At 43.6% G+C, this 18687-nt stretch overlaps 1 protein-coding gene across 6 annotated transcripts in view; it reads right to left on the minus strand.

Annotated features, from left to right (window-relative positions):
• Nucleotides 1–325: 325 nt before the first annotated feature.
• Nucleotides 326–18687, minus strand: part of PCBP2 (poly(rC) binding protein 2) — a 30721-nt gene continuing 12359 nt past the window's right edge. The window contains exons 7-13 of one of the 6 annotated variants that reach the window (XM_044287911.1): nucleotides 17739–17813; nucleotides 15407–15508; nucleotides 13939–13980; nucleotides 13568–13643; nucleotides 11757–11812; nucleotides 7827–7996; nucleotides 326–747 (exon numbers count right to left, since the gene is read on the minus strand). In XM_044287911.1, coding sequence (XP_044143846.1) covers nucleotides 711–747; nucleotides 7827–7996; nucleotides 11757–11812; nucleotides 13568–13643; nucleotides 13939–13980; nucleotides 15407–15508; nucleotides 17739–17813 — 558 coding nt within the window. In that variant the 3' untranslated portion in view covers nucleotides 326–710. Of the gene's footprint in view, nucleotides 748–2495; nucleotides 3573–7826; nucleotides 7997–11756; nucleotides 11813–13567; nucleotides 13644–13938; nucleotides 13981–15406; nucleotides 15509–17738; nucleotides 17814–18687 lie in introns of those variants that run through there. The other 5 variants (XM_044287907.1, XM_044287913.1, XM_044287908.1 and 2 more) reach the window with 5 other exon arrangements.

The raw sequence follows: 18687 nt of genomic DNA on the forward strand, positions 1-18687 counted from the left end.
CACTTTTCCGTTTCACACCAATAATTATTTTCCCATTTTTCAATACAAGATATGGTCAATTACATGGTCTTTGTCATGTTAATTGTTTGGCTCTTGGTAGACAGGAATGAAAAAAAATAAATAAAAAATACCAATGTCCTTAAGAGTGATTGGGTAAGGTCACAAGCTCTGCATTTACTTACATTTCTATTGTATGAACATTTGTTGCACTACCAATTGCACCACAATACACATTCCAACAAAATAAGTCAGGAGCAGTTAGGGGAGAGGGAAAAAATAAAATAAAAAAATATGTACATTTAAAAAAAATAAAAAATAACGCACACAATTTCAGTCCATCTTTATTTGTTTTTTGAAAAATTCCTGACATTACAGAACTAAATTGAAATGCCTTTAATACCCCACTCTTTACATTGTGACTTAAATTAAAAAAAAATATATATAGGTAACAGGACAAACTTTTATAAAACTAAAATCTGTATCAGCAGGTTTTTAATGGCAGGAAAAGGAGAAACAAAAACTGAGTTAAAATGCAGTCAAAAAATTTTTTTTTATGGACGAGTGGATAAGGAAAAGCACAATGAAACTGAAAATTTGCAAACTAGTTAAAACATGGAAGAAAAAATGAAAAAAAAGAAAAAAAAAAAACTGTTTGTAGAACTATGCAGACTGACATGATCTAAACAGGGAGAAGAGATGTTGGAAGATGTTTAACTGCTTCCCATGCCGCCAGCTTCTGAAGACAGCCTAAACAAGAGAAAAATAAATAAAAAGATTTAGTGTAAAACCAATAAGCACAAGTTCAACATATACATTTCCACAACTACCTGAAGCCCCTGCGCCAATAGACATATAATCCGTGTACAGCACCTGCACAGCCACTACAAGACAGGTATTCCATCTTAGACATGCAAGGCATACCCATAGGGGTCCCATGATCTGCTCATCACCTGGTGAGGCAGCCAGTGCATCCAAAAAAGGAGAATAAATAGAGATGGCCATGCTTGTGCACAGCTTACTCAGCTCACTTCTGCAGGCTGAGCAAGTGCACGCACAGAAGTGAAATGAGAGACCGGCACCCATGTCGCTCAACCCACATCCTGCCTGGCAAGGTGGCCACTGGCCGTCTCAGACTGAAGAATGGAGAGGTGACTGCACAAATGCAAGGCACTATAGTGTCACTTTTGTGGGGGTGACCGAGAACAGGTAAACATACTTGCTCAGCCAACTTTGCTAGAAAAGAATGGAGAGCCATTGACTGAACACCTCACCTGGCAAGACATGGATCGAGGGACTGCAGCAAGCTCGAAGGGTAGAACCCACATTTATGGTATACCCTGTAGTTATTCGTATAAATATTTAAGATGTGAATAGGCCTTTACTGCTTCAGTAGATGCTTTAAAGCGAAATTCACAAATTTCCACATGGACGATCAGGTAGTTCACATTCCTGTGAGAATGCCAACTTCAGGATTTTAATTTTTGTAACCAAACCTAGTATAGAGCCCCTTTATACCAGGCAAGTGTGGATCACTCATGAGTACGAGTATAAATCCTGCCAAGGTGTTTCAGTGACTTTCCATCCCTTTTTTCCCTAGGCCTCATGCACATGACCTGGTCTGTATTTTTTGGATCCGTTGTTTGTGCACCAAACTACAGATACTTCAGTGCGCACCATTTTTCTCACTCCCAAAGCTATTCTTTAAATCTGACATGTAATTTGCAGAACAGAAAACGGATTCAATATAAAATTATATATATCTCATGTGCAAGGCTCCTTAAATGAATGGATCAGTGTGCTGTCCACATGCACAAGGATCACAGATGAGAAATCTAGGATTTCAGCAGCTGTCCATATAACAGCTAAAGCCACAGAGCAGTATTTTGCATTAGTATTTGTAAGGGAAAACCAGGAGTGAGTCCAAAACACTGAAGTACAGAGCTTTCCAGTATACATTCTCCATAGGTCACACTTCTGGTTTCAGTTTACAATACCGATTAAAAATACTGACCAAAATATTGATTGCGGGAAACTGGTCTTAGAGGAGAAAAGCATCTGATGAGTGGGGGTCAGCTGCTGGGTCCTCACTGGTGGTGAAGGTCACATTATGGCAAACCCTAAAATGGTGACAATGTCAACAGCTCACAGGTAAACATTGAAGAGGCTGCAGCACCCAAGGGCAACAAATCCCCTTCAAACAGCTAATCGGTGGGGGACTGACACCCGGCCAATCTGATATTGATGACCCATCAGAACAGGTCATCAATATCAGAAAACCAGACAATCCCTTTAAATAAAAACCTCTTTTATAAAACATTTTATGAATAGAATCAGAATAGGGAAAGGTGACTGATGTCTATAGCCAGATGTAAAAGATAAAAAAACAAAAACATGACATTTCAAGAAATGCTTTCAGGCAATGTATAGCAACTACATAAACAAGATACAATGTACAGTGTACAACACAGACTGCTCATAAATAACGCATACGAGGGTTTGCCAACAAACTATTAGCCGTTTTATTGAAATACAGTGAAGGCTGATCAAAGCTATAAAGACAGCTAACACTATTGGTAAGGTAAAAGATGCACAAAGAGGCAGCAAACTACCCTTTAAATCAGTAATCATTAGAACCCAAAATCATTTAGATTGCTTAAAGGGAAGCTGTCGGTGGCATCACTCTGCAACCAAGCATAGTGCCAATCAAGTCCGACTCCCTTGCAGATAAAAATCTGCTTTTTTGAAATACACAAATGACACCTATAGTGTAACCAGGACAGCGTCATTACCGTCAGAGCACACAAGCTCTGCTCCATTCACAGCCAAACTCCTCCCCCAAACAGACGGGACCAGGAGAAATTACGTACCCATCGCCTAGTCCTGTCAAAGGCCGAGGGAGGGGCTGGCAGTCAATGGAGCTTCTGTGCAATGAGTGTAATGGTACCACCCTCACTATACGGGAGGCAGCACCTGCATATTAAAAAAAAAATGATATGCAGGAAGTCCACGATGGCCCCAGGAATGGCACAGCTGGAATCAGGTAAGAAAATCAGGCCAGCATATGGCAGTATGCTTGGTTGTACAGTGACGTCAGATGACAGAATACCTTCAATTTGCAGCATTATGGGGATTTACAGCAGGTCCAACATGATAAAGACAGTCCATTAAATTGTTACATAGAGAAGTAACCACAGGCTACTCAGTAGGGAGAGAAGCGCTGCTTGTCCGATTTCACTTTAGAGTATTGCTGGGCGGCAGAGGCAGGAGCAGCAGAGGAGGATGAGGTAGAGGAGGCTGTGGACACGACATTTAGAGCCAGGAGCGGGACAGGTTTCATGTCAAGCAGATTGGAGACACAAGGGGCAGTCGAGGGATTAGGGAGGCTGGAAGGTGTGTCCGAGGAGGAGGAAGAGGATGTGGAGGCTGAGGAGGGTTCGCCACCCCCGGCCGTGGAAGCGTTCACCAGAGAGGGGGCAGCGTTGGAAGAGGAAGAAGGGGTGGAGGGCTGAGAGATGCTGAGAAGGTCAGGGGTCGTGACGCTCTGGGAAGAGGAGGGTTTAGCAGTTTCTAGACTGAAACAGAGGAAAAAAAGAAAAAAAGGGAACAAAACTAAACGGGTGGGTGGGAAAACAGGAACAAACGAAGGAGTACAGGAGGACAACAATGGAGGCTGAGAGAAAGCTAAACCCAGATATTACACAACTTAGATCTTTTTGCTCAGTTTCTAAACAAAGCAATTAAAGACTAAATTTGAAGGAACACTCCAGGCATAATACACATTGTTCTATTTAGTGCAGGGCCTGAGAGGGCAGAGCATGACAAGGAACCAAGTAATGCCAAAGAAAATCCCTGTGTCATATCCAGCCCTTCACACCCTGCGCTAGACAGAGCTAGGAGACGTTTGTGCAGTGTTACTTCAGATATATTTTACCACCATGCCAATAGAAAATGCATAGTAAAAACAAAAGTTTAGTCAACCAGCCATCAGTCTGTTGCCCATGGTGGAACTGCATGAGAGGTGCACTTAAAAATGGGACACAACCGAGGGCATTTTAACACCAGTATACTTGTATGTAAACAATACCAAAAACTAGTCAACTGCAGAGCAAGCACAGGCAGGAGCTCTGCCAAGCACATCACTTCTACCTGTAACAACACAACTATAGCCTGCATTAGCAGTGGTGTGCCATGCCAGGCTTTAGCAGAGCTGGCACAGGCAGTGTTGTGTACTCCTGGCTGCACATTGCTCACCGCAGCCCCACAGTGGAATCCGTACACCGCTTACATGTTAGTGCTGTATAGGAGTACGGATTCCAAAGAGCTATAGAAACCTGAACTTCAGGTGCCTATTTTGTAATTATATATAATTTTTTTTTTTTAAGTACCGGTATATTACAAATTCATTTCATGACATTTAGAATAGGATTTAATAAAGTATATTACAAAGGTAAGGTACACACTAATTATGTGGTCAGGAGGGGGTTTACTATACTTGCCTAGTCTAAAGGGCCACAATGCTGCAAGTCTACATTTAAAGGGGTATTCCAAGTATAACAAATCACCAATCACAGGAATATCCCTTTTAGTTAAGCTTAAAGGCCATGTCCATTTTATTTATTTTTTTGTGATTGCATTGTACTTTTTAGCAATTTTTTTTTTAAATTGGTCTATTAAAAATGTGGAGTCTTGTGTACAGATCTGACCTGATCTAGGAGCACCCTTTGGATTTTCTGTCTGACTCCTCATCTCTGCCCTGACATTATAAACACTCATAGCTCAGTTCTTATCTCACGGATAAGAATGTGGCATAAGTATTTTAGAGATAGATTTAGTAGATGACCAGCACAAAGTAAAAGTACCAGTGACAGCTAGACAAAGTTAATGCTTTGTGACAGAACAGCTCAGTATTTTTTATGGGGCCAATTGAAAAAACAATTAAAGGGGTTTTCCCCATCTTAGACAATGGGGCATATCACTAGGATATGCCCCCATTGTCAGAGGTGAGACCCACAACTACAAGGAGAACGGAGCTGCGGAGAGTTGTGGCTGGAGGACCCTGGGTTTCCCAGGGTCCGTCCACCACCAGGCACAGCTCCCCACCTCTCCCATTAAAGTGAATAGGAGCGCATGCGCGGCCCCAGCTCCCATTCATTTATATGGGGCCGACTGAAATAGACAAGCCAGCTCAGCTATTTTCAACAGCTGCATAGAAATGATTGGAGGGTGGCTTCGCATGCGCCCTCCTCAACTTTCTCCTTGTAGGTGCGGGTCCCATTCTAGCAATATGTCCCCATTGTCTAAGATGGGATAACCCCCTTAAGCCAAAAATGAGTAACATTCAATCAAAATAAAATTGCCTCCGAAGGTGTTCATAGCGAAAGAGGAACTTTCACGGTTCTGTCTTATTCTAGATAAATACCTTTACTGATGCTGCCACCCTGCCTGTTAATACTGAGCTTCGGTACAGGGAGGAGACGCCAGGGCTTCTCAATGGGAGTCTCCTTCTCCCTGGCTGTGCCGCGATCCAATCACAGCGGAGAACGCCACAGCCAAGGAGAAAGAAAAAAAAAAAAAAAAAAACATCTCCCTGGCTGTGACCCTCTCTGCTATGATTGGATCGCAGCATAGCCAGGGTAAAGACTACACCTATTGAGAAATCCTGGCATCTCCTCCCTGTACCGAAGCTCAGTATTAGGCCTCATGCACACAACCAGTGTGTTTTGCGGTCGGCAAAACACAGAAGGCGTCCATTCCACAATTCTATCAGCCATTGATCTAACTGCCTATTCGTGTCCGCAAAATGGACAATAGGACAGGTTTTTTTATTTCATTTTTTTGCAGACCACAAAATGGCGCAACGGATGCGGACAGCACACGAAGTGCTGTTCGCATCTTTTGCAGCCCCATTGAAGTGAATGGGTCTGCATCCAAGCCTCAAAAACTACGCTTCAGGTGAGGACCAAACAACGTTCGTGTGCATGAGGCCTTAACATACTGAGCAGGAAAACTACAGGGAGCACAGGAGAAATCTTTAAAAAAAAAAAAAAAAAAAAATTAATAAAAAAATAGGCAGGGTGAAAGCATCAGCAGGGGGGTACCCTGCAAGTAAAGGTATTTATTTAGAATAAAACAAAAAAGTGATGGTCCTCTTTAAGATCATTAAAATATACTTTAATCAAGCGGCTGTTAGGTGTCCTACGGTCACATTTAGTGCAAAATTTCAGCAGAGAAATGCAGATGCAGGCATTTCAATGGGTAAATATCCGCTGTAGTAGATATTGTCAGCATTAATTGTAATGCTGAAAATTTAAAATTCTGCAGTGTGTGGACCAGATTACTTAAAATCTCATACATCTAGAGGATTTGCCACACACAAAAGCACCGCATTTATGCTACATGGAAAACGCAAGACCACCCCCTGTCCATATGCCCCATGAGGGTATCTGGACATTAAAATGGCTGGACTGTACAAGTGGCTCCTGCTCTGGCAGTCTTGAGCGTGTTTTTTTTTTTTTTTTTTTTTTATTATTATAAAGTGCCATTCAACCGAATGACCACCTTGTAATTGTAATACTTCATTTATACTGTGGATTCCCCAAGGCAAAACAGCTGTTAGCTTAGAATGTATCAACTAATTGGCCCAGGGCAGCATTTTGAAAGGTCACCTCGAACAGAAATCCCTTTCAGAAGGTAATATTTTATACAATCAGCAGCTTAGACTACTTTCACACTTGCGTTCGGAGCGGATCCGTCTGGTATCTGCACAGACGGATCCGCTCCTATAATGCAGACGATGGGATCCGTTCAGAACGGATCAGTCTGCATTCTATTTCAGAAAAAAAAAGGGAGGGGAGGGGCTGGGGAGGAGCGTAATCTGAAAAAAAAAGTCTAGTTGTTAGTCAGACGGATCCGTCCAGACTTTACATTGAAAGTCAATGGGGGACGGATCAGTTTGAAATTGCACCATATTGTGTCAACGTCAAACGGATCAGTCCCAATTGACTTACATTTTAAGTCTGGACAGATCCGCACGGCCAGGCGGACACGAAAACGCTTGCAGCAGCTGAGCCGCCTGCTGAGTGGAACGGAGCCATACTGATGCATTCTGAGAGGATCCGCATCCACTCAGAATGCATTGGGCTGTATGGATCCGTTCGGGGCCCGCTTGAGAGCCTTCAAGCGGAACCCCGAATGCAAGTGTGAAAGTAGCCTTACATGTCCACTGTAAAGGTGCAGCACAACTTATTGGACCCAGGTGACTAACAAAATGTAAAGACAAAACCTGTGCAATCTGTATAGGCAAGATATGAGTGCCCAGGAAAACCTCTAAGGTTTCAGGGCCTTGTTTTTAAAAGTTGGCCAATGTGCTAGCATCAGCATGTACATGCAGCTAGTAATAAGCACTATTAAACTACCACAATTAATGTCCTATAGTTAAATATGAATAACTCATGCTTACAGGCAGGTCCACTGACCTGCGTACCAGTGCTGCGCTGGAAATGTGGTCGCTGATGCATAGACTCCTCCATCAGAGGCCTCTATTCACCTATACTAGAGACTGATAAGGAACTAGTGCATGTGCAGTCTGTCCCCAGTGAAAAGTAAAAGGAGGAAACTGGACAGCGGCCATGTTCCCAGTGCAGCACAGCAGAACTGCATGTAAACATGAGTTATTCATATTCAACTATGGGACATCAGTGGCGATGTCATACTTATTACTAGCTGCATGCATGTGCTGTTACTACTACATGTGCAGCTAGTATTATTAACCAATTCATTTAAGACTCACTGTAGTACTGAAAAGATAAGTCTCCAAAATGTCTTACCTGACATTGATAAGGTATTGGGCCAAACTAATGCTGGCTGTTGATCCAGTAATTGTAACCTGACGATCAGTGGAACCTTCAACGGGGTTGGCGATCTTGATCTGTGCTCCAGACATCTGGCGGATCTCGTTTATTTTCGCTCCCTGACGTCCAATGATGCAGCCGATCAGCTGAAAAACACAAAGCTGTACTGTTAACCCAGTGCTCCAGACTAAAAAAAAAAAATACCTGGTAGCCATTGGCTCCTGAACTGAAAAATTTAGGAGCCAAATCTAATTTTTAGTCGCCAAATCGAAACCGAATCAAAATTTTGGTATCGTGACAACGCTACTCCGATCAGATCGGCATAGGGTTGTTTTGATACCAAAATTTTGATTTGCTTTCGTCACCATAAAGTATTGCGATACTCAATACCACGCAAAAAAAAAAAAAAAAAAAGCTGCGTGCATTTTGCATATTATGAAATGTTCGGCCCATAATAGAGCAGTCCTATCCTATTTTTTGGGGTGACAAGGTGACTAAAAAATGGTGAATGCTCACCGCATAGGAGATATTTTTTAATAATTTAATAGTTTGGACAGCGCTATGTAATATGTTTATTTATTCTTTATATATTTTATATGTAAAATTGGGAAAGGGGGGGGATTTAAACTTAATATTTTAGGGTACTTTCACACTAGTGTTTCTTTTCCGGCATAGAGTTCCGTCCTAGGGGCTCAATATCGGAAAAGAACTGATCAGGCATATCCCCATGCATTCTGAATGGAGAGTAATCCGTTCAGGATGCATCAGGATGTCTTCAGTTCAGTCATTTTGACTGATCAGGCAAAAGAGAAAACTGCAGCATGCTACGGTTATATCTCCGGCGAAAAAAACCTGAAGATTTGCCTGAATGCCGGATCCAGCATTTTTCCCATAGGAATGTATCAGTGCCGGATCTGGCATTCAAAATACCAGAATGCACCCGCACTAAATCCGGACCCATTCACTTCTATGGGGCTGTGCACATGAGCGGTGATTTTCACACATCACTTGTGCATTGCGTGAAAATCGCAGCATGTTCTATGTTGTGCATTTTTCACGCAACGCAGGCCCCATAGAAGCTAATGGGGCTGCGTGAAAATCGCAAGCAAGTGCGGATGCAGTGCGATTTTCACTCATGGTTGCTAGGATGAAAGTCTATTCACTGTATTATTTTCCCTTACAACATGGTTCTAAGGGAAAATAGCATTCTTTAATACAGAATGCATAGTAGAAGGTCAATATAATAAACATTGGTGGCGCGAATGCATAGTAGAAGGTCAATATAATAAACATTGGTGGCGCAGTGCCGCTCCCCCAACACCCCAGTATAATAAACATTGGTGGCGCAGTGTGCCCCCCTCAATATAATAAACATTGGTGGCGCAGGGCGCACCCCCCCAACACCCCAGTATAATAAACATTGGGGGGCGCAGTGTGCCCCCCTCAATATAATAAACATTGGTGGCGCAGTGTGCACCCCCCCCCCCTCCAACACCCCAGTATAATAAACATTGGTGGTGCAGTGTGCCCCCCCTCAATATAATAAACATTGGTGGTGCAGTGGGCAGTGCCAATGAGGGTTAAAAAAATAAAATAAAAAAAATTAACTCACCTCCTCCAATTGATCATCTCCTGTTCTTTCTTCATGGCCTGTCAAAGGACCTGTGGTGACATCACTGTGCTCATCACATGATACATCACATGATTCATCACCATGGTAATGGACCATGTGATGAGCTCAGTGACATCACCACAGGTCCTGAAGCAAGAACAGGAGACCGGCAGCTACTCAATCAACTGGAGGAGGCGAGTTATTTTTTTAAATTATTCTTTAACCCTCATTGGCACTTCCCACTGTGCCACCAATGTTTCTTATGTTGGGGGGGGGGGGGGCACACTGTGCCACCAATGTTTCTTATACTAGGGTGTTGGGGGGGGCGGCACACTGTACAGAGAGTCTAAGAAAGAATCGAATGAGTCACTAACTAAGTCGGATCTTTAGTTCTTTTCACCTGTGACTTATTCGATTCTTTCTCCCTGTACTTGTCAGTGACTCAGAGCTGCTAGTGCTCGCCTTGCCTTAGCTCTGATTGGTTGGTGGGCGGGGAGGGGAGGGGCTGGCAGAAGCAGCTTCCACTCTAGGATCAGATTACGCTCCTCCCCAGCCCCTCCCCTCCCTGCTGCCAGCGTCTCTGCTGTTGTGTTCTGTGACCGAGCTGACTGAGACTGAGGAGAACATCGGCGGCGTCAGAGAACTATCAGCTCCTGTGCCCGTCGCTGTTCTACTGCAGAGCTGCCGCGGAGGGTCTAGTCGCAAATGGCGACAAGACTAAAAAGTATTGTCGCCATTTGTAAATTCTAAGTCGCATTGGCGACCATTTTGGTCGCCATCTGGAGCCCTGTTAACCCCAAGCAGAAATCTATTTAATCACTAGAACAGCCTAAATAAATCCATCAAAAAGGCAAAAGGTACAAGTGGTGTTCAGTAGAGGTGCTTTTCCATCAGGAATTGACAGCATCTTGCTAAGACATACAATGTCTGAATGGAAGGGGGTTCGACTACTAGGATCTTTGAGAACCCTCTTTAGCTTTTCTGACAAAGCATCACTTAGGGAACAGAGATCCATGACTGGTACTGAAAAATGGCCCCATTCATCTGAATGTAGCTCTGCCCCAGATCATACATGGGGTGGCTGTGTGTGGAGTAGTTTTATGTCTGAAACCAGAACTGGTTGCTGCACTGTGACCCCTTTGTACTAGTTCTGTTTTTATTTAAACAGGTGGCATTGGACTAAACGCCGTGTGTGGCACTACTACAACTTTACAAAACACTAGAAAAAGCTTCAGCACGCACATTGCAGTATACAGGTAAAGTTCACCTAAACCCGTCAAAAAATAAAAATATTTCACTTGAATATTTCTATAAATTACACTTCCTTTTTCAGTACAGCAACTTATCAAGTCTTTGCCAGGTACTTCCATACATTAGTGTCATCCAGAAAAACAGATTTGGCATTTATTTCGGTCTGCGCATGCGCAGACTGGAAGGACGGATACGGCATTGTAGTATTTTGAATGCCGACCCGGTGTTCTGCCAGATCTCTATAGATTGCCGAAAGTCTATAGCGGAAGTCACGTGGTGCGCTGCACAAGCGCACTTCCACGAATCATCATCTTAAAGTGACAGTCATCTGCAGTGAAATACAGCATTTACATAAATTTCTGTGCTCGGCATTTAGTAAAACTAACTATGCCGCCATTGATAGTAAAGAAGGAAATGGATGGTAAAGAAAGAGGCTCTCTTTCTTTACCATCCATGGTGGCATAGAGTTAGTTTTACTAAATGCCGAGCGCAGCGAGGCAGACCCCGATTTGTGGCGTGCGAAGCGAGCCCGCGAGGGTACAAATTAATGTAGATAAATGAGCGCGGGGTGGGGGGTGTATAGAGACTGTCACTTTAAGAAGTCTATACCCTTAAGTGTGCACACGCGCGGTGTGCAAACTACTGCAGTGGAGGCTGCAGGAATGATTCGCGGAAGTACACTTGTGCAGCGCGCCACGTGACTTCCGCTATAGACTTTTGGCAGAACACCGGCACTAATACATTCCTATGGAAAAAAAAAAATGTGTTCCGGATTTTTGGCCGGAGATAAAACCGTAGCATGCTGCGGTATCTCAGTCGTGAACAGTCAAAAAGACTGAACTGAAGACATCTTGAACGGATTGCTCTCCATTCAGAATGCATGGGGATAAAACTGATCAGTTATTTTCCGGAATATAGAGCCCCTAGGACAAAACTATGCCGGAAAAGAAAAAACAGAAGTGTGAAAGTACCCTTAAGCAGCCAGTGTTTTTTTTTTTAATCTATGCAAACATGACAGTTCATCTCGGAGCTTTAGTACGTACATCGTTTGGAATGGTGAGTTCATGAGAGGTTGTCTGAGCTGAAGCATCAATACCTCCTAGAATACAAAAAAAAAAAAAAAATATATATAAGTGTATTGTTAGTTTATTCAAAAGCTGATTCTCTTCCCCCCCCAAATGTTTGCATATAAAATGTCTCTAGAGCAGTTTGTTGTGTAGCAGTGTTAGATAGTACTGCAAAGGCATCCAGAAGTGTTATCACTAAAGTAATTCAGTTAGAATTACTTACCGATAGGACTGCAGTAGGTGCAGTTTTACTATACCTGTTACCCATGTTTTACGAATACTATAGGGCTCTATAAGACAGCCAAAATGACGTGCCTCTGACATCACTTACTGCTTGGCAGCCATTAGCTGAAGCTTCACCTCACAGGCTTCCTGCTCTGTTCACCCCCTGGATACACTCTGCACATAATACTCTTAAAAGCCTTCTCAACCATTTTAGCAACTTCCTCATGCATTTGGGCCAGAACACAGGAGAACTGTCTAAAAGAGCAGATATTACCAGTAAAGTGTGCAGTGGATTAAAGACCAATCTGCAGGAAAGCAAAAACCAGCAGCGCATAAGTGCTTAGAGGGGTGTCACCAGTACAAGCCCCCAACTCCCAGCCATTTTGCTTCCAGGGGTGTTAAGGGGTTCTACTGGACTCGTGATCCTGCAAAGCCACCTTAAAACAAACGGAACACCTGCAGCAGATGGTAAAATACTTATTTCTGAAGCTGCACGGATCAGCCCCCCTTCTGGAAATACTGCTTCCTCACATCACGTCCATTTCAAGGTTTCTGGCCTGGGCCATGGACAGGACTTCACTTCCAATGTGGACATGGGCAGAGCAATTCCTCTCCGTGATGTATGCAGAAGCCTGCAACTGCTCTTGGGAGATGAATATTTCTGTCACTAACCACAGTGGAAGTGAAGTCTGGGCCATAGTCCAGGCCACAAAACTTGGTAAACTATGCAATGTCAGAAGAAGCTGGATTTTTCAGAAAAGTCACGGAACTGGGTTCCTTGGAGGCCACTCAACACAACTTCAGAGTGTTAAGTATATTAAGAAGTTCCTCCAAGTGTGATGTACAATCAATTAAGGCGGGTTTGCAGCCCGCCTATAAAAAGGGTTGTCTCACTTTAGCAAGTGGCAATTTATCATGGGCGAGCATTTACTAATGTATTGCGATTGTCCATAATGCCTCTTGCTGGTTGGATTAATTTTTTTCTAACATTATACATTGCTCGTTTCAATGGTTCTGACCACCCTGCAGTCCAGCATCTGTGGCAGTTCTTGCACACTCTAGGAAAAGGGGAGGGGAGAGATTGTACACCGTTCCATGAAAACATTTATAAAAAAAAAAAAAAGGGCGGGGGGGGGGGGGGATTGTCCTGCCTAATTAAAAAAGACAAAAAGGACAGGCAGCAGAGTCTTTAAAAATAAAAACCCTCACTTACCTTTCAAGACCGTCAGTTCCAGAGCCACAGTTCCTGCCAAACCACAAGCGACAAGGACCAGTTTTGTCACAAGATCATTGCCTCAGTGGTCACATGCAAGAACAGCATGTCACTGCTGAACCTCAGCAATGATTTGCTCTTTCCCACATGATCGCTTAGGCCACTGAGTGACTGCAGTGGTCTTGTGCCCAAGAACAGTTCCCCACCACTTCCAGTCCAGCGGGACCATGGCACTGCAAAAGAGGGAGTTTGAGGTTTTTTATTTTTTGACTTGTAGTATGTTACAAAGCAGGCAGTGAGCTATGTGGCCATCTAAACTGAAAAAAAGGGGCAAGCGTAGATTCCTTACCACTGAATCCGGTGTTGCCACTATGGGACATAGGGAAGTGTGATTGCTGCATTGCCAGTTGGTGTAACTTGGTCAGCTGAGGAAGAAAAATAAAGCCGTTCTACATAGGTGCAAGGCAAATGAATTAGATGGCTACTAACTGTGAACAATGTGCACAGCATGGATTCCAGGCGAGACAGGTAAAAACCGACTTAAGTATTAGCAGTTATAAAAGACACAACCTTAGAGAACAGTGCAAAACTGTCCTGAGCAGAAGCATATGGCTGGGGCACACCATGAGCATAGCAGGAGAGAGCAAAAAGGAAGACAGTTTAGTGTGAAACAGTAAACTACAACCAAAGTAAAAGAGAAAAAAGCAAAAGCACACTTACATCAGGCTGAGGAATGGCATACTGTCCTTGAATGGTGTAGGCCTATAAAAAGGATTAAAAGTAGTCCTATTAAACCCCTGTGACAGCCAGAAAACTGAAAGTGTGAATGCAAGTGACAGCCAGGCAAGACAACAGCTGGAGGCCAAAACTGGGATAAGACCCGACAGACAGAGCTAGAACAGTTCGCTTAGACACAAGACATCCAAACCAAATGAATTCATTGCGTAATCAAAAATTAACACTGTTGATCTGCATTTGAGCTGGACACGATTGTATCTTCTGACCACCGGTTGGAAACAAGGTACAGTGGTGCTTACGCCATTTCACAAAGATGCATGGTCTTAAAAGGGAACCTAAAGCACTGGCTGAAAATACGATAGTGCAGCAGCAGCACGTCTAACGTTTCCAGCACGCAGAGTACGGATCCACAGAGTATAGGGTACCCATACTCACATGGTGGAAAGGCGAAACGGAGCAGAGCAGTCACATTATCTTCAATAACAGCTCATACATCTGCATAAAACTATAAGACTTTGAAGCAAAGTATTTAAACAGGTGCCAGTAGCCTGCCTCCCCTACCCAAAGGATCACACTTAACTGCTCCCCACTGCTCTACCTCTACCTTCTGTTCCAGGGTTTGTTTTCTTCCTCCTTGGCATGGTCAGCTGACCCTCTTCAGCCAACCACTGACTTCATTGGCGACGTGTCTCTAGTGGACAAGACACTGCTGAAGAGGATTAGGAGACCATGCCCACGTTAGGAAGAAAAAACTCTGGACCGCATGATTATTCCTTCGGTAGGGGAGGCAGACTGCCAGCGCCTGTTAGAAATTAAGTACTAATGGACAACCACTTTAAAGGATCTGCAGCCGTTCTGTCAAGAGCAGGTTTAAAAAGACTTTGGCTCCAAAGACAGATTAACAGACAAATGTATAGCGGAACAAATAAATCCGATGTGTCCAGCAGCCCCTCTACTGAAATAACCTGCAAAGTAGGGCTCATTCAGGAAACATGAGTAAGTCTGCATCTGCAATTTCGCAAAACAGGTGCAGACCCATTCATTTCAATGGAGTCGCAAAAGTCGCACAGCGCGTTCTGTCCACATCTGTAGTTCTGTTCCGCTGCCCCACAAAGAACAATGTCCTATTCTTGTCCGCAATCGTGGACAACAGGCATTCAGACGACCAGCCATGTTCGGTCTGCAAAACACTACAGTCATCTGAATGAGCCCTTAATGAGGGAGTTAGAACAGATGGTCGGTCACCTCTTTATTTAGCAACAATATCAGAAGACTGCACATGATCTGAGATAAAGGCCAAGGCCCAGATTTTTTATTTCAGCTTCCCATATTTAGCATGCTGCAGCAAATAAGTTTTCAATCTATATAAAAAGGGCTTAAGGGGGAGAAAAAGAAAAAAAGTGACACGAAGAAAGGGGTAGATATAAAGTGATAAAATATCAGGACCTACCCCGTGGAGATCCACAGCATCTAGGGAGACTCCCCCTGTGTGGGACCTCCGCCCCTCCCACAGGTCAGTCTCACATGCATGCCCTCCGGCCTGGCGCGACACCTGTTGAACAAAGCGAAAATGGGGTTCAGTCATCTCTGATAAAAGTCACAGCCTCAGTCCTCAGACATGATAACCCAACCACTACACCGAAAACATGAGGAGCAAGTTGGGTCATGGATCCAAAATGAGGCTACAGTTTTACTCTTCCTTCCACCCATTTCACTCACACTAAAACATGTCACTGAACGTACAGTGAACTGCAGGCACTGCCCATGCCCCAAGTACATTCCATCATTACAAATACCAAATTATAACTATGATCTCTGTAAAATAAAAGAAAGTTATTCCACTAACAGATTACAGTACTGTATCAAAATTATAATGATTGGGTTGGCTTAAGATCCAATCAAGAGCAGACCTATAGTAAAAGGGCCATTACTGTTGCTTCACTACTGCCAAAAATACTAAACATTTATACACGGGGTGCAACATGAGCTGCATGGGACCTGAATAGTAGCAGGAGGAAAAGAAGAGTGTTTATTCTCTTAAGAGATCACTAGTACACTAAATGACAAGTACTGATCCTGCCAAAATGCAATGCAAGTGCCTCAAGGTAGCAGTATGGTGTATGTGGACATTTTTACAGCTTGCAGTATACGTGGCATTTCGGATTAATAAACCACTTGCCATCAACTAGGTTTCTCATAATCACTGTAACTTGCTCAACTTCAGATGTAATACGCTAAGTAGTCATTTTGGATCCATGGTTACAACCCAGATTGTGGGGAAAGCCACAAACTGAAGACTTTCAGGCAGGCACTTCTATCAGAGACACTTACACTTTGTCCAAAAAGGTGAGGCATCAGCTCGGCACGCGCAGAATCTTTACATACACTGACTGCCTAACAGCTTAAATCCCGTGGAGTAGGTAGATTTTTGGAAGCCAGAAGGTTTATGCATAGACCACAGGAACTGGGTATGCTCAAGAACTTTTACAGTTAAGGCGTTTCCAAAATAACCAGCCCAATCCAATGAAGGTTTTGCGTCTGCCTTAGAATTGCTTTTCTTCAAATGACAGATTTTCGAGGTGGTGCATGGCTCAGACTGCATCTTCAACAGATGTAACAATGTGTATCCACCCTTTATACAATGTAGATTTGCACCCCAGTAATGGTTTCTTTGTAGACAAGTTAAACATGCTTCTTGGTTCCTTAGGTTAAGATCTTATCATTTGTGTAGAACTTTACATACATGTTAAAAGGGGTTCTGCGGTTTGTTTAAACCGTCACTGGGCCTGCGGTAAACAGCGAGAAGGCTGCAGCGCTGCTGTCTTCTCAAACAACTGAACGGTGGGGTCCCAGGTGTCTGACCCACGCCGATCAGATGCTGATTATTTATCCAGAGGATAGATCAGTTTAAACAAACTGTAGAACCCCTTTAAGTAACCAGGTCAGCAGCTTAGTGAAAACTTTTAGAGGTTGTGGCAGAATGGTGGGTTTTTGGCAAACCCCCTAGTTGGCTGGACCTGTAAAGGGAAGCTTTCTTACCCGCTTTCCCAGCCACAATGTTCCACTGGGCTTCCCTTGCTGTAAACATCTGGGGGCCAGCGATTGGCTGCAGCAATGTGAAATCTGATATTTACAGCAAGGGAGGTCAGTGGAGCATTGCATGCCTGGGGGAGAACGAGTGGGGAGCCAGTGCCGAGAAGCCTTGTGTAACATCTATGGGGCAGTGTATTTTAGAGGGGCTATCCAGGACTAGAAAAAGATGGCTGCTTTCTTTCATAAACAGCATTGCACCCATCCACAGGTTGTGAGGAGTATTAGAACTCAGCCTATTTACTTCAACTGAGCTGTTTTATGAATTAAACAAACAGTCATGTCTTCCCAATTCTGGACAACTCTTACGCCCATTGGTCATGACCATATGGAATGAATCCACAATACAGTTTCCTATAATCCATAATAAATCTTGTATATCTCATTGTGGAGCACCATTGCTACTAGTGGAAAATATAGCACCATTTGGAGGTTCCAAATAGCAGCACACAGCCAATCTAGAAGAGCACCACAATGCACTTAGTTCTGCAACAGTTTCAATAATCAAACTCTAACATAATCACAGGCAGCAACATCCTCTGGGGAGTGTATGAATTGGAAAGTTATTTATAGTCACCAATGTAGGATTCACAGGCAAGCATTTGTCACAGATCATGTGCAAAGCTCGATAGTGGGACATAAAAAGGCACACCATATATGTTGAAAGCAGAAATAAACTTGCAAGGACTTACCTGACCACCGGCAAATATCACAGGAGAACTGGAGGGCTTGGGCCGGTATGGGATGGTAACCCCCTTGGGAGGAGACTTAAAAAAAAAATATTTTTTTTTTTATAAAAACCATATTTACTTTGAAACCAAATCTGTTGAGGAAAAAAAATAAACGCAATTCCACCAGTTTTATGGGTTTTGTCTCTATGGCATTCACTAGGCAGTACAATAGACCTGTTCCTTTCGTTCTCTTAGTCAGTACAAAAACAAGGACACCATATTTATATAGTTTTAAAACTAAGAAGAAACTTATGGCTTTTTTTTTTTTGGTGTCTTAGGGTACTTTCACACTTGCGGCAGAACGGATCCGGCAGGCTGTTCACCCTGTCGTATCCGTCCTTCCGCTGTTTCGCTGCTCTGTCCCCATTGACTATAATGGGGACAAGGGCAGCGCTCCGGCACAGTACGGCAGTGCACAGCGAAAGGCCACCTGACTAAAAGTCCTGCATGTCCGACTTTAGTCCGGCGGCCTCTGACCGCGAACTGCCGTACTGTACCGCCCTGTCCCCATTATAGTCAATGGGGACGGAGCAGCGGAAGGACGGATCCAACAGGGTGACCAGCCTGCTGGATCCGTGCTGCCGCAAGTGTGAAAGTAGCCTTAGCTGTCTACAGAGCTGGGGAGGGGTCTCAATTATTTTAAGGACGATCTCTAGTTTTTAAGAGATACAATTTTGGAGTGTTTTGTGTAAAGTGAAGCAATGGGAAAAAAAATAATTACGAATCAGCCCCCCACATATGGGATAAATATTTTTATATTTTAATCGTTCAGGCACTTTGGGACGTGGCTAGAATATGCAATCTGGTCTTCAGATCGCTCTTAGGCTACTTTCACACTAGCGCTGTTTGAATCCGGCGTTCAATTCCGACACCGGAACTGCCCGCCGGATCCGGAAAAACGGATTACATT

Source organism: Bufo gargarizans, chromosome 3 (assembly GCF_014858855.1).
Source record: "Bufo gargarizans isolate SCDJY-AF-19 chromosome 3, ASM1485885v1, whole genome shotgun sequence".
In the NCBI taxonomy this organism is placed as follows: Eukaryota; Metazoa; Chordata; class Amphibia; order Anura; family Bufonidae; genus Bufo; species Bufo gargarizans.